Source organism: Nilaparvata lugens, chromosome X (genome assembly GCF_014356525.2).
Source record: "Nilaparvata lugens isolate BPH chromosome X, ASM1435652v1, whole genome shotgun sequence".
NCBI classification, from domain to species: Eukaryota; Metazoa; Arthropoda; class Insecta; order Hemiptera; family Delphacidae; genus Nilaparvata; species Nilaparvata lugens.
Genome location: NC_052518.1, coordinates 35,161,828 through 35,176,589, shown reverse-complemented (window position 1 = coordinate 35,176,589; position 14,762 = coordinate 35,161,828). Strand labels below are relative to the sequence as shown.

The window sequence follows — 14,762 nt, the reverse complement described above, 5'->3', positions numbered from 1 at the left end:
AGAAAACTAACTTCTTTACGCAAAAATTCTGTTTTATCAAGTTGTACTTTGAAGTTGGATTGTCTTAACCTTTCAAATACTTAGTCTTAGTCTGTCAAATACTTTGACCTTTGACTCTGTCAAATACTTAACCTTTCAAATACTTAGTCTGTCTTAGTCGATCAATGTGTTCTTCTAAACTAGTTGAATAAATAATAATGTCATCTAAATATACCAAACACAATTCATTTTGGAGTCCTCTTAATATGCTATTCATAGCTTTTTGGAAAGTGGGTGGACCGTTTTTGAGACCGAAGGGCATTCGTAAAAATTCGTAATGACCCGTGTCTGTAGAGAATGCAATTTTTCAATACTGCTAGGATCCATTTCTATCTGATGGAAGCCAGAGAATAAGTCTAGGGTAGTGAAGTACTGTGCTCTTCCTAATTTGTCTAGAATATCCGTTATATAAGGAAGTGGGAATTTATCGTCTATAGTCTTAGAATTCAAACCGCGATAGTCAATTACAACTCGAAATTTCTTTTTGCCAGAAGCATCTTGTTTCTTTGGAATGACCCATATTGGTGAATTCCAAGGTGAATTGGAGGGTTGAATTATTTTTTGTTCCAACATTTCATCAATCTGTCGATTTACTTCAGTTCTATAGATTTCAGGGTAGCGATAACTTCTTGTATAGACCGGGATTTCGTCGGTGGTTCTTATGATATGCTTCATTTCATTCGTGAAAGTCAAAGGATTTCCATCAATGTGAAATATATCTGAGTAATCTTTAATCACCTGTAAAATAGCTTGCTCTTTTTCGACATTCATATGATTGATTCTAATTTTTGATAGATCGATTTTGTTAGTTTTGTGATGGAGTAGATTTAAATTATTGCATGCATTATGATTACATAACTCACTTGGATTAATACAATTATAGTTTTCAAGCGATTCGACTGACATTGGTTTGTGAATGGTAAATTTCTTGTCTGACGTAGTGGGGTTCAAAATAGAACAATAGGCTTTGTTTTCTTTCACTTTCACTAGACACTGAGGAATTTCAAGTCCGGAAATGTTTTTGTATGATACTATAGCTTCACCTTCATTCATATTTTCAATTGGAATTTCTATAATGGATTGAGTTCTAGCTTGTATCAGAAATGATTTTATTTGTGTCATTTGATTTTTGGTAGGGTTCGTTGACTTCACTTTTTAATCATTTTCTTCAGCGTTAAAATAATAAATAGGTAGTTTCATTCCATTGAAATCAATACTGTCATTAATAAAATCTAAATTTAGTTTAAGTTTTTTCATATTGTCAAGTCCGAGAAGAAGGTCAAAGTTTTTATGAAAATTAAAAAGATAGAACGTTTGTTTCGATTTTCCTAATAAAGAAATCTTTGTACTGTATTTCTCTTGTGAAATACCATGCGCTGTTGCTACTTCAAAAGGGTCTTCTATCAAAAGTTTTCTTTGTAACATTCCATACCTATGAAGTTCTTCACGAATGACCTAGTGCTTCCTGTGTCGATTAGAACTCTAAATCTTGTTTTAGGATCAATGAAGTAGGGAAGTTCATTTTTGTCATCTTGTAAGTTCATAATTGAAAATTTCTTTCGAGCCTCGTATCCTCTAAAAAACACTCTGATTTGGTTTGTTCGGCTGGCTGGAAATACGTTTCATTTTCTTTTCCAACGGAGAGCTGTTTGAATTCGTCTGATAATTCTTTCTGAGCGTTTTCTCCGAAATTATTATCAAACTCATCATTCTGCATTTCGTCAATTGGTCGACCTGTCATTTGAAACAGTCTTGGTCTTTTTTGGGGACGATTGTTGATTGAGGAAATGCTCATTGGCGTTGGTTGATACCAATTTTGGGGTCTTGGTTGGTTGTAGTTTGGATTTTGAGCTCTTGGCTGATTTGTGTTGAAATACTGTGGTTTGGGTTGATTGTTTTGAAAATGTTATTGAGGTCTGTTCATGTGTTGATTTTGGAAGTGTTGTTTTTTGTTTTGAAAGAATTGACTTCTCTGATTTTGAGTGTAAGAACTGTTGTCTCTGAGGATAGTTTTGCATTTGATAGCTGGGATTACTTGTGTTGGATTTGAGTGTTAGGCTTTTACAAATTAGAGTGGTCTTGAAAGAAACCAAATTTGAACTGGAAGTCGTTGGATAGTATGTTTAGAGCACTGTCCAACGAACTGGGATTTTTGGTTCTCATGTGAGACCCGAGAGGCTCTCTTAATCCTCTTAGCAATACTCTAAGTGCTAATCCATTTACATACTGACACATGACTTCTGATATTGTAGGTTGTTTGTTTCGGAAATACGAAATCTGTAAATTCAGAAGTTTTTGGATTCGTTCATAGAATGAAAAGGGTGATTCACCTGATTCTTGTTCTAGTTCAGCCATTTCAAGATTGAGAGTAAAGCAATCTCTCTTGTCCATGTAACTATTGATCAAAACTTTTCTTACGTCAGGCCATGCATAAGTGTTAGAACTAGTAACAATGTCAAGAGCTGGGCTTTTAATACGGGCAAGAATAGTAGAATACAAGTATTCGTTTTGGAAATCATCTGGATTGGCAGTTACGTAAAATTTCGCTACAAGTTTGTCACAAATTGAAATAAAACGATTTAGCATAGTAGGCTCTCCTGAATAATCAGGGATCATGTCCAAGAATTCTTTCTTAAGGGTAGGTACAGTTTGGGGATTGGTTGCTTTATCATTGTTGGAATTCATGGCCCTTAGTTATAGATAAAATTACAAGGAAAAGAAATACGAAAATAGTAAGTAAAATTAATATTATCCAAGTTTGTAAATCACAAAAGTTTGTTACTCACAATACTAAAATCGAGTTCATCTTGTCACAGTCTCGGGTTGAAAGTCTCCAAAGGTGGAAGTCCTTAGAAGTTGAAGTCCGTAGTAGTCTTCAGAAGTTGAAGTCCGTGGTAGTCCTTAGAAGTTGAAGTCCGTTGTAGTCCTTAGATGATGAAGGTCCTTGGTTGTCCTGATATTGAAAGTCTGTTGCTTTTTCTTGATTACTTTGTAGATGAAATATGGTATTGTTGTTAACACTTTACTATACTGTTCACTAATTTTATTATTTTTCACACTTGTCCCGATATTAGGTGACTGAGTAGAAATATAATTTTGTGAATAACACTCACGAATTTGATAATATAATAGTTCACCAACTTATTCAATTTGATGCGAAGTTATTTTGATGATTGTTCACTTATTTAAGTCCCGATGTTAGGTGACTGATACAACTTTTTCGTGAGTTCATGAGCACTTCATTAACGGTTAAAACCGAAAAACCAAATTCTCGTTTTTGAAGTATCCTACCGACTGTGCCATTTGTAGAGTATATATATATATATATAATATATATATATATATATATATATATATATATATATATATATATATATATATATGAATAGGTCTGCAACTTATTCAAAATATAAAGTATATTGAAGTTAAAATCTGAACTGAAGAATTCTATTTCAGTAGGGATGGGTAGGGAAGTATTATTTTTAAAGGAAGCCCTGTGATTGTTAATCCGGAGGTTTAGGGCATTGGTGGTTTCACCTATGTAGAAGGCAGGACAGAAGTTGCAGGAAAGGAAGTAGATGCAATTACTGGATTGATGGATTTGGTGGGTGTAGTTGGTGATGGGACTGGTAAAGGAGATGGAAGAATCAGTGATGTTTATATATATATATATATATATACAAAAAGGTAAGGTAAGAAGGTACCTAGAGAAGGGTAAATTCCCTTCCTCTAGTTGAGTTTCCGAAAATTTCCGTTTCTAATGTAAGTGTTTTCAATCTATGTCTTGTGTCTCCTGTTTTAATTTATATATATATATATATAAATACACTATATATATATATATATATAATTTATTAAAGTTAAGAAAAATATTTACTTTTTATAAATAAAAATACTCTTTAAAGACAACAATAAAACAATAAAAAATATTGATACTGATTTCTACAAACTTGAATATTAATTGCAAGCTGTTTAAAATTTAAACTGACAAGAATCGGTTTGTTAAACTGGGGTGGTTTACCGTGGCGGAAAAAATAACTGGAAAGTATCCAAACTAACTAAAAATTTCAAAAGTGATAACAGTATACAAAAAGGGGATCCATTAAATTTTAGATATGCTGATGATATAAGTTTGTGCACAGCAGACAAAAACTTTAATTCACTAGAAACTAAATATAAGGATTCTATATAGATTTTAAAAAACTAAAACCGAAACCTATTACTAAACGATGATAAAAAAAAATTTGCCCATTTCACTTGCAGAAATACTAATATTAAGAATTTAGATGAACTAGATAATAAGAATGAAATTAAATTCTTGGGCATTTGTCTTGATAGCACGCTTAACTGGGAAGAACATGTATTAAAAATTAGCAGGAGGATTAGTTCAGGAATTTATGCACTTAAAAGACTGGCACCTATTTAACTTTATAACTTTAAAATCTGCTTATTTTGCCACTATACAGTATACACGCACACATTGCATATGGAATTTAAGTTTATGGAGGGACAAGTATAGCTAATTCAAACAAAATACTAGAACTACAAAAAGAATCAGTAAGAATAATTTTGAATATTAATAATAATCAACAGTCATGTAGGTCACTTTTTAAGAAGCTAGGATTTATGACTGTGCATGACCTTTACATCTACAAAACAATTTTACATGTAAAAAATAACGAGCACTCATTCAATAGGCAATCAAATGTTCACAATTACCATACAAGTTATAGAAATGATTCAATTATAATGGAACATAGGAGAGAAAAAAAATAAACAAAGTTCAGCATATAGGCCTACGGGAATGAAATTCATGGGCAAGATTCAAAATCGAGTTGAAAAAGTACTTAATAGAGTTAGAAACTTATAGTTTTAAAGAATTTCACCGGGGGAATTAGTGATACATTACCTACCTTGTTTGTTATTGTATTGTCTCTTTTATGTTGTGTTTCTTTATATCTTTCTAGTTTTATGTTTAAGAATTAGAAGTATTGTTTAATGAGATGACGCATTCGTGTACAATATACATTGTATGTCTTGAATAAAGATATTGATTGATTGATTGATTGAAGACACCTAATTCTACCTGCGAAGAGCCAACCTCTCTTTTGTCGGAACCCTTCAGTCGCAAAAGCTGTGGTACTAAAGTTCCTAGCATCGAATTTACCTGTAATGTGTATGTTGAACTAGCTGGATCATAACGAAGAGAGAATCGTCCTTCAAGAATAATGAGGCCACTTCCAGAGGAGATGGGCACAGGTTCGGTTCGCCTGTTATGATCTACTTTCATCCACAGAACTGGGTAGCTCTGAGCATATTGGACAGAGCACTCCAGCTCCACTGTATCTCCAATATCCTTTATCTGCACCTGGGTGATTTTAGAAATGGTCGGCGTTCTCTGGCAATTACCTAAAAATAGGAAGGGAGAAAGCTCACTTAGACTGTTTTGAAAGAGGACAAACCTTGCCGCACTCAAAAAAAAAAATATTCACGGTTTGCAAATGATAACTTCTGTTCAATATCTGATATGAAGAGCTGACAACACTTGAAATTGTTACAGTCACTCCACAATAACGATAACAATGATAAAGAATTACAATAGCCAAACTAGATGTGTCTTATGAATTTACTTTATCTACGAACATTTTTTAATGTAAGCATTACAACATCACAATCAATGCCATAACTTCAAACTGTCAGAATTGGTTTGATGTGGAGCATTGCTGTTATTCATTAAGACTAGACATGGCAGACAGTTAAGACTAGTTAATGCACTATAGACTATAGAAAATATCCATTACTGGAGTTTCGGATTATAAGCTTTAGATAAATACCTCCTTTTGATTCGTTCAAACTGCATTTTTCAACTTTTACAATAAATGAAATAGAAATCAACCTAATATTATATCAATTTTTTACCATATATTATACAGTAATTTCCACGTTATAAAGTCAGTAGAAATGAATGATATGACTACATTGTTACCGATATTAACATTTCCAAAGCCTTCTATTGTACTTTAGATAGCATGATTCAAGTCATCCCAGTAAATATGATCAGATATTGATTGTTCATTCTTGTTAAAAATGATCAATCAAGTTACTATAATTTATTCGTCACGGAAATATATCTTTCAATGATTTAATAACAAACTTTCATAATTGATATAACATAGGCTATTTTGGCGATTCATTATATTTCTACATGGCATAAAAACAAACTGACAACGTTGCGAAGTTAGAAAGCGATAGACACAGATCTATCTGATTTGTCTAATCACAGATAAATATAAATGCAACACCAATGTTTATGAGTTGCTAACTTTACAACGTGGATCTCACTAAAGTGATTTCTAACCTCACAACAAGTCAGCAATGTGATATTTTGCTTGAGTGGTTGTAGACACAATAATGTAAATTATTGATTAAATAGTTAAATTAGGTCTATAAAGCACTCGTGAGATATTTAAGACACACTCTCGCTTTGCTCGCTCATATCTTAACCTACGACTAACATGTGCTTCAAAGACCCTCATTATTAAACTGTTGTATGAAACTGTCATTACAAATAATGATCAATTAGTATTTCCACAATGGGTACTTTAATAATAAATGTTTAGTCTGTCAGGATGGCAATCATTCAATAACAATATCAGCCTCTGGGCAGATAGTCTATTCTTTTTTCCTTTATTCACATGGCTCCATTAATCCCTCACATGATCATATTGTGATGCTCAAGGGTCGAGATTTTTGTTTAAAAGATTTAGAATGAAAATGTTATTTAGAATAATGTAACAACCCAAACTTTTTTGATCAATTTATATAAAACCATATGAATTTTTCAATAAATACTTATTTGTGACAACTAAATTAGTTTTATTCTGAATCATCAATTGAACTTATTGTTTGTGTTGTAAATAGGGCCCAATTCATGTGAGAAGATAAGATAATGTGTGAAGACGGTATAATTATGCAATTATTGAGAATATACAATGATGAGAATATGTAATGAGATGTATTCATATTAGTAGCGTCTCCAGGAGGAGGGGGGGCAAAGGGCCATCCCCCCCCCCCAAGCACAAACAATTTTTAATTTTATACTTGATTCTACCAAGATAGATTCGTGTTTCTTTTCATCATTTTATCGGGGATATTTTTAGGGTCATTCTGAGTCTTTAAGCACAAATTGAATCAGTTGAATAGGTGGATTTATTTAATCAAGGTTCATTGTAGAGACTACTGTAAAGTAAATTCGTATGGCTTTTTGTTGGTCTATTATCCACTAGACCATGGATCACTCTACTGTAGTTGACCATAAAGAGTATAATGATTGATGGTTCAAGAAGTGAATTGACAAAGGAAATGAATGTAGGATGCAATAGTGCTTATTGAATTCTTCAACTTCAAGAGGGATGGATGTGTGATAAAAATTGATTCAATATATTGTATTATATAGTATTATCCAATCGAAATAATTGTATTGGTTCAATTACATTGATTTTCATAGCTCAAATGCTAAATTAAAAAGCAGAATTGAATGACAAATAGGGGTGAGGCAGGTCAGAGCTTAGAAGAAAAAACGGATGTAATATCAGCTGGTGATTGAGCTAAAAGTGTGATAGCTTATTCCACTGTTCCTTATGACACAATAGGAAAAATTATGCAATTCCAAAAATCTGGTGTGGTATACTCACACAACTTTGCTCATTGCTTTCTGATGACTTTTATTCGAATTTAAATAGCTATAATTAACAAAAATTGTAATATGCTATCCCCATCAGAATAATATATGCTACAGTGAGCCTTGTGCTGCGGATTGCCTGAAGCGGCGTTCCTAATCAAGTTTCTTGCAATTCAAGTTTTCTCAACATTCAAGTAGAATGAACTATTTTTGCAAAATTGAAGTCAAGTTTACTTGAATTCAAGTTTCCATAACCTCAAAAGTATATAACTAGTAGTTCTATGAACAGTAGACCTCGCGCAGTTATAAACCACAGCCTCCTCTAATACTGTACATCAGAGTAAATTCTGCCCTGTCGTGTCGGCGAGATATAGGTTTGTAAACGACTAATGGCTATTAGGGTTGTTGTATCGACAATGCTAATAATTTGCTGTAAACAACTTTGCTAACGTTGTAAACAACTATCATCAAAAGTTTACTAAGTTGACAGCAGAGAAAAGTCGGGAGAAAATACAATGCTACTTCGAGTTATCAATTGCATGCCTTATTGCAAGCAATTAATAATCCACTCGACAGCTGCTTTATGATGAATATTTCTAGTCTGATTTTTACGGTAATATTGGCGTATTAAGAAGGCTCCAGTGACTTTGAGGTGAGACTTTGTCTACCCCTTTCTAATCTATTTAGAAAGGAGCATACCTCCTTTCCTTGTTTCTTTCTCTCAATTTTCAATTTCTTTGTAAAGTGATTATTGTAATTTTTTTTATTGGGGAGCAATTTTTGGGATTTTCCCGTATGCTCCCATATTGTTGTAAATGGATAAATAAATAATACCTGTCAAATTTCATGAGTATCTATTGCTGCGTTTTGCCGTAAAAGCGGAACATTAATATAAACATAAAGAGAAAGGCAAAACCGTCGACTTAAATCTTAGACCTCACTTCGCTCGGTCAATTATGAAGTGAAAAATATAAATAATCTCAGTTTCATTTTTCATCTGCATCATAGTCACCGCATCAATTAGTCACCGTCGACCGGGGAGACTTTGTCCCACCTCGCGGAAAAATATTCAAATCATTTTATCTCCGATCTCTGTTATCCGAAATCGACGATCAAAATTGATACCCGTAGCCCTGATTATTATCGAGTTTCTACAATGGATATCTTGTCGAATCTCGATATATTAGTTGAATTGTTGACATAAAACCTAACTGCTTGCTTCATCTTGTAATTTTGTTGCCGGAAAACTTCGTATTAGAAAACTTGTTTCTAAGGCGAGTACATTTTTTATGTTTGCCTTTTTATTATATTTCAATTGGTAAATCCATAATATCCATAGTATCATCCATAGTTGAACTGGTTAGGGTTCTGTTACTACTTAAATACCACAAGGTCATTTTTAGGTTAAACTTGGGGTGACTTTGTCCCAGTATGAAAATTGTGATATTATGCAGGATATGATGCAAATACAATTCAAAATATCATGTATTCTACATAATGGAACAAAATATTCATGTTCCTTAAAATTAAAAAGTTACCAATATTGATTTTTTGCTAATTCTGCAGCTGGAGTCAACATGCCATAGGATTTTTAGGCAGCAGAAACTGAAATATGTTCAATAAATAATTTGTGATTTTTTGAAATGGATTTCATTTGTTTTTAATGTCATTATTCATTTTAAAGGTTAACAACTTTGTCCAACTCTTGAAAAATTAATTTCTTTCCATATATTTTTTTAAAGTGAGACAAAGTCACCCCAACCCCTGGTTGACATTGTCTCTTATTTTCAAAAAATGTATCTTTGTTTTAAAGTTAATAAAAATATTAAAGGAAACTAATATTAAAGTTGAGAAAAATATTAACTTTTTATAATGAAAAATACTCTTCAAACATTGCAGAATACAATAAAAGATATTTTTCAAGAGATATGTTTCAACTTAAGTATTGATTGCAAGCTGTTTAAAATCTCAACTCCCCAAAATAGGGACAAAGTCACCCCGGTTTACCGGTGGTTGTTTTTATACACTCTACATTGACTAACAAATGTTTTTATTCAATTTCCCCAGTTGTAAGTTGGACCTTCAAGTTGAATTCAAAAGTCAAATAATATAATTATTATGTTCAACATCTACTTTATTCAAGAAAATGAGAATCAAAACTTCATGAAGGGTCTACATTGGTAGGCTGTAGTGGATTCAATTCAAGTTTCTGTTCTTGAAGTACAACAGACAAGCTTGGACTTTACCCCTTAGTAATAGTTTGATTGAATTACCAATATCTCATTTTTAGTAAATTTGAAAATAAAAAATTCAATTTTTTATAAACAGCCAGACAAAGCATTTATATCGAATAGTAGGACCCCAAATTATGAACAGGCGTTAAGCATTTATCATCACAATATACGTAGTACAAGAAATACGATTGACCACCTGTGTGCTTCTAGGAAAGTCCCTCCAAATATAGTTTATCTAACAAAGCATTGGATCCACCAAAATGAAAGCTTTATCATACCAAATTACATATGTGTCTCAAAGGTCAGTAGGAGTTGCTGTTTTTGTTCGTAATAACCTTTCTAACCTTTCTAACACGTTTGTCAGACCTGGAGAATAAATTCAATGACACAGTGTCAATGATGAGAGGGGTTTTGATAGTTCAGCATAGTTCCTCTGTGATACAGCTGAACGTGGAAAAGCATCAAGTTCTAGTTTTGTCCTCGTTTACATATAAGCTATAGATCACCAAGCAATAGTGGAATTGCTTTCATTCTAGAATGGAGAAACTGTCCTTGAAATTAATTTTAAAAATACAAAAATATATTAAAAACCGGTGATTGGAATATTGATTTTTTGAAAAAAAAAGATTATCGCAACGTAAGATTACTGAAAGATATATTCTCCTCATTCAACATTCATGAACTTGTCAAAGTACCAACCCGTATCACCCCCAATTCTAAATCATTGTTGGATAATGTTGTTACTAACATCTCCATGACTCAATTATTTGTAGTCCAGTTGAGAGCGTTTATCTGATCATGATGCTCAGTTGACTTTCATTTTAAATACAGACATTGGAAAGCCCAAATACATCTATAAAAGACGTTTTTCAAATGGAAATGGAAATTTCAAATTTCAATAATCTTCTGCTGCTAGAAGACTGGTCAATTATTTATAATTTGCATGATTTGGATAGACAATGGAAGGTTTTTATGGAAAAGTTGCTCTGTGCTTTCACAATAGCTTTTCCATTGAAGCGCACAAAAGTAAGAGAAAACAAAGTAAAAAAGAAAGAAGTGGAATAAATCATTGAAGAAGCTTGCTGATGATAATGTTGATCTCTCAATTTTAGTGAGCATCACAAATAACCCTGATTTGAAGTAGCTTTTAAAACATACAAGTTTAATTTAGACAAATTTTGAAACAAGAAAGGAGAATTGATATGGAGAGAGAAATTGACAGCTCAGAAAATATGCGGCGAGATGTTTGGAATGTGGTTGAAAGAGAGACTTCCGAATCAGTGGCCAATAAAGGTGTATCTTCTCTTTTAAAAATTGATACAGCCATCAAGTCAACAAATTCCATTGCCAACATATTAAATAGGTATTTTATAAAATCAGCACAATACATGAACAATTATTATTATTAGCGTATGGCTTTGAATGGTGGGGAGGGAGACCCAAGGGTAGTTCCACCTCGCCTTATATAGTCCAAAGTTCCCTAATGGGAAACCGGAAACTAAGGTGATAGTGAGCAAAATACTTTAAATTTACACTTTTCACTTCGGAATAAAGTTCATTTTGATGTTAAAAAGTCCAAACATATACAAAACCGAAACAAAACACAAAACCACTAAACCAAATTTAAAAAATATTGAATTTAGACAATAAATTTAGAGCCGAAAATTTATAGCATGTTACAATTTTGCCATGGCAACCATGGACGATAACAATGTAGGAATTAGAGTACCCAAGGGCCCCCGAATTCAAACACAGTTTTACCTACCTTTCGTAGAGTATGACGATGTTGTCAAGGCTATTTTATCACTTAAACCAAAAAATTCATATGGAATTGATGGAATATTAACCTGGCTGCTACATCGATCCTATTCAAATATTATTGGGCCATTAACCTATTTAATTAATGAGTCTTTCAATGAAGGTCATTTCCCAGCAGTTTTCAAGCATTCAAGGATTATTCCGGTTTTCAAAGGGGGTGACAAATTTAGTGAAGAAAATTATCGTTCTGTAGCACTTATACCTACTCTATCAAAGATTCTTTAGAAAGTAGTTCATTCCAGGTTGCTATTTCATCTCAATTGTCACAACTTCTTGTCCAATCAGCAATTTCGATTTAGGCCAAAACGAAGTTCCACAGATGCCATTCTATCTTTTTAAGCTCTATCATTAACCAACTTGAACGTCGAGAACCAGCCATAGGATTATTTTGTGATTTATCAAAAGCCTTTGATAGAGTGAATCATGCTTACACTCACTCTTGCTTAAGCTTGAAATGTGTGGTGTACGTGGTTTATCACTTGCATGGTTCAAATCGTATCTTGAGGACCGGTCTCAGTTTGAGGTGCAGGGAATCAAATCAAAAACCTCCAAGGAGCTCAGGAGTGTCCCAAGGGTCAATACTGGGCCCTCTACTTTTTCTCATTTATATCAATGACCTGGAATTTGAATTGGCGCTTTACAAGGCTTTGTTCGAAATAAATTTTAAATTATTAATTATAATTTATAATTATAAATTTTGGCTAACTGGAAGTCTATTATCAAAAAATAAGTCACCCTTTCCAATATCAATATCTGTAAATGGTAGGCACATCAGTGAGTCGGCTACGTCTAAATTTCTGGAAGTTATTATTGATAATAGAATAGCCTGTATGTCAACCAGACCAGCAGAGTGAGAATAGAGGGCGAAATTGGAGAAGAGAGTAGAATGGGAAGAGGAGTGAGACAGGGATGTTGTATGTCACCAATCCTTTTCAATGTTTACCTAGAGGATATATTGCAGGAGTGTTTGGATGGCAAAAGAGGAGTCAGCATTGGAGGAAGACACATAGAGTGCATAAGATTTGCAGATGATATGGCGATCCTGGCTGATAGCTGGACAATGATGAATGGAATGTTGAGAGATGTGAATGAGGCTTGTGAGAGGTATGGAATGAGGATAAACGTGAGGAAGACAAAGTGCATGAGAATTGGTGCAGGGAGAGCAAGAATGGGGAATGCTGTACTGGAGGGTGAACAGTTGGAACAGGTATCATCTTTCAAGTATTTAGGAAGCATAATGGAAGAGGATATGAAATGCAACAAAGAAATCAAAGTAAAAATTGCTATGGCAAAAACAGCATTCAATAAGAAAAAGAGAATTCTTTGTAGCCAACTGGACAAGAACTAAGGAAAAGGCTAATAAAGTGCTATGTTTGGAGTGTGGCACTGTATGGTGCAGAAACTTGGACGCTGAGAAAGGAGAATAAGAGGAGGCTTGAGGCATTGGAAATGTGGATATGGAGGAGGATGGAGGGGATCAGTTGGAGGGATAAAGTTACAAACGAGGAGGTGTTGAGGAGGGTTGGGGAAAGAAGGAGTCTGCTGGATGTGATAAAGGGAAGAAAGAGGAGATGGCTGGGACATTGGATGAGACGGCAATGCTTGTTGGTGGATGCCATGGAGGGGACCATTCAGGGAAGAAGAGGAAGAGGGAGAAGAAGATACAAAATGTTGGACGACATCAAGGAGGGGATGAGCTACTATGCAACGAAGCGACTGGCAGAGAATAGAAGAGAGTGGAGGGCTGCTGCCATATAGAAGGACCTGCTTACGAGCAGAAAACTACAGACATTATTGATAAGCATTTCTTGGATACCAAGAAATTTCAGTGAAATCCAAGATTTCACTGAAGTGTGCAGTAGACTTAGTAGTGTGCTTCTCACTGAGAATATTGAAGTCACTGTTAGATAAAGAATTACTTACCATTTATCATGGCTGTTTTGCATCGGTGATGACATATGCAAGCTTGGGGGTTCTCATCCCATTCCAATGAGGTGTTCAAGATACAGAAGCGTGCTATCCGAATTATTATAGAAGGCCTTTTAGTATATCATACATGTGGAGGGACTTTTAGCAGATTTGAAATTATGAAATTTTATGGTCTTCTCATTTATCGGTCGTATATATATATAAACGAGAAGACCATAAAATGTCTTTATCCCCCATTCTGAAGGCTTAAAATCCCTTGAGCATTTCCTCTCCTCACGTCCCACACCCTATATATATATATATATATATATATATATATATATATGGATGTGTAGAGGGAGGCCACATCAATGGTAACAAGGAGGAGTTGTTGATCAGTTGGAAGGGTTGTGTTTCTTAGGATAGGAAACGGCCTCCCTCTACACATCCATCCCCCATTCTGAAGACTTAAAATCCCTTGAGCATTTCCTCTCCTCACGTCCCACACCCTCCACCCCTTCAACCACCTTCCTAGTAAACCTTGCAAAACTGGTGCTCACAAGCAATGCCTTCAGGTTTGAAGATAAATATCATCTTCAGACTCAGGGTACAGCCATGGGCACCAGGATGGCACCATCCTATGCAAACCTGTTCATGGGCCTCCTTGAACAGGATTTCCTTTCTAAACAAACCCTATCCCCCCTGATATGGCTCCGTTTCATTGACGACATATTCCTCATATGACCTCATGGACATGATACCCTCTCCCACTTCCACAATCAACTCAACTCCAACTACTCTGTCTCCTTCACCTGGAATATCTCTGAATCCTCCATCAACTTCCTAGATGTCAAAGTAATCCTTTCCAACTCCAATGCCTTATCCACCAATACTTTCACCAAATCCACCCACACTCAACAGTTCCTACACTTTGAGAGTTGCCATCCCTACCACATCAAAAGATCCCTCCCACGTTCCCTCTCAATCCGAGGCCAAAAAATTTGCAGTGATCCCCACCATCTTGACCAGTACCTAAAAGAACTCCACCAATCCCTCCTGAAATGTAACTATCCTGAAAGGTT

The 14,762-nt window shown here is 34.4% G+C and overlaps 1 protein-coding gene across 1 annotated transcript in view; it reads right to left on the bottom strand.

Moving 5' to 3' along the window:
• The window catches only part of LOC111055687 (lachesin), a gene marked incomplete in the record, with an annotated part of 137,429 nt that overhangs the window by 112,449 nt on the left and 10,218 nt on the right, over positions 1-14,762 (bottom strand). The window contains 1 exon segment of the mRNA XM_039443207.1: positions 5,207-5,448. Within this exon segment, the coding sequence (XP_039299141.1) occupies positions 5,207-5,448 (242 nt within the window).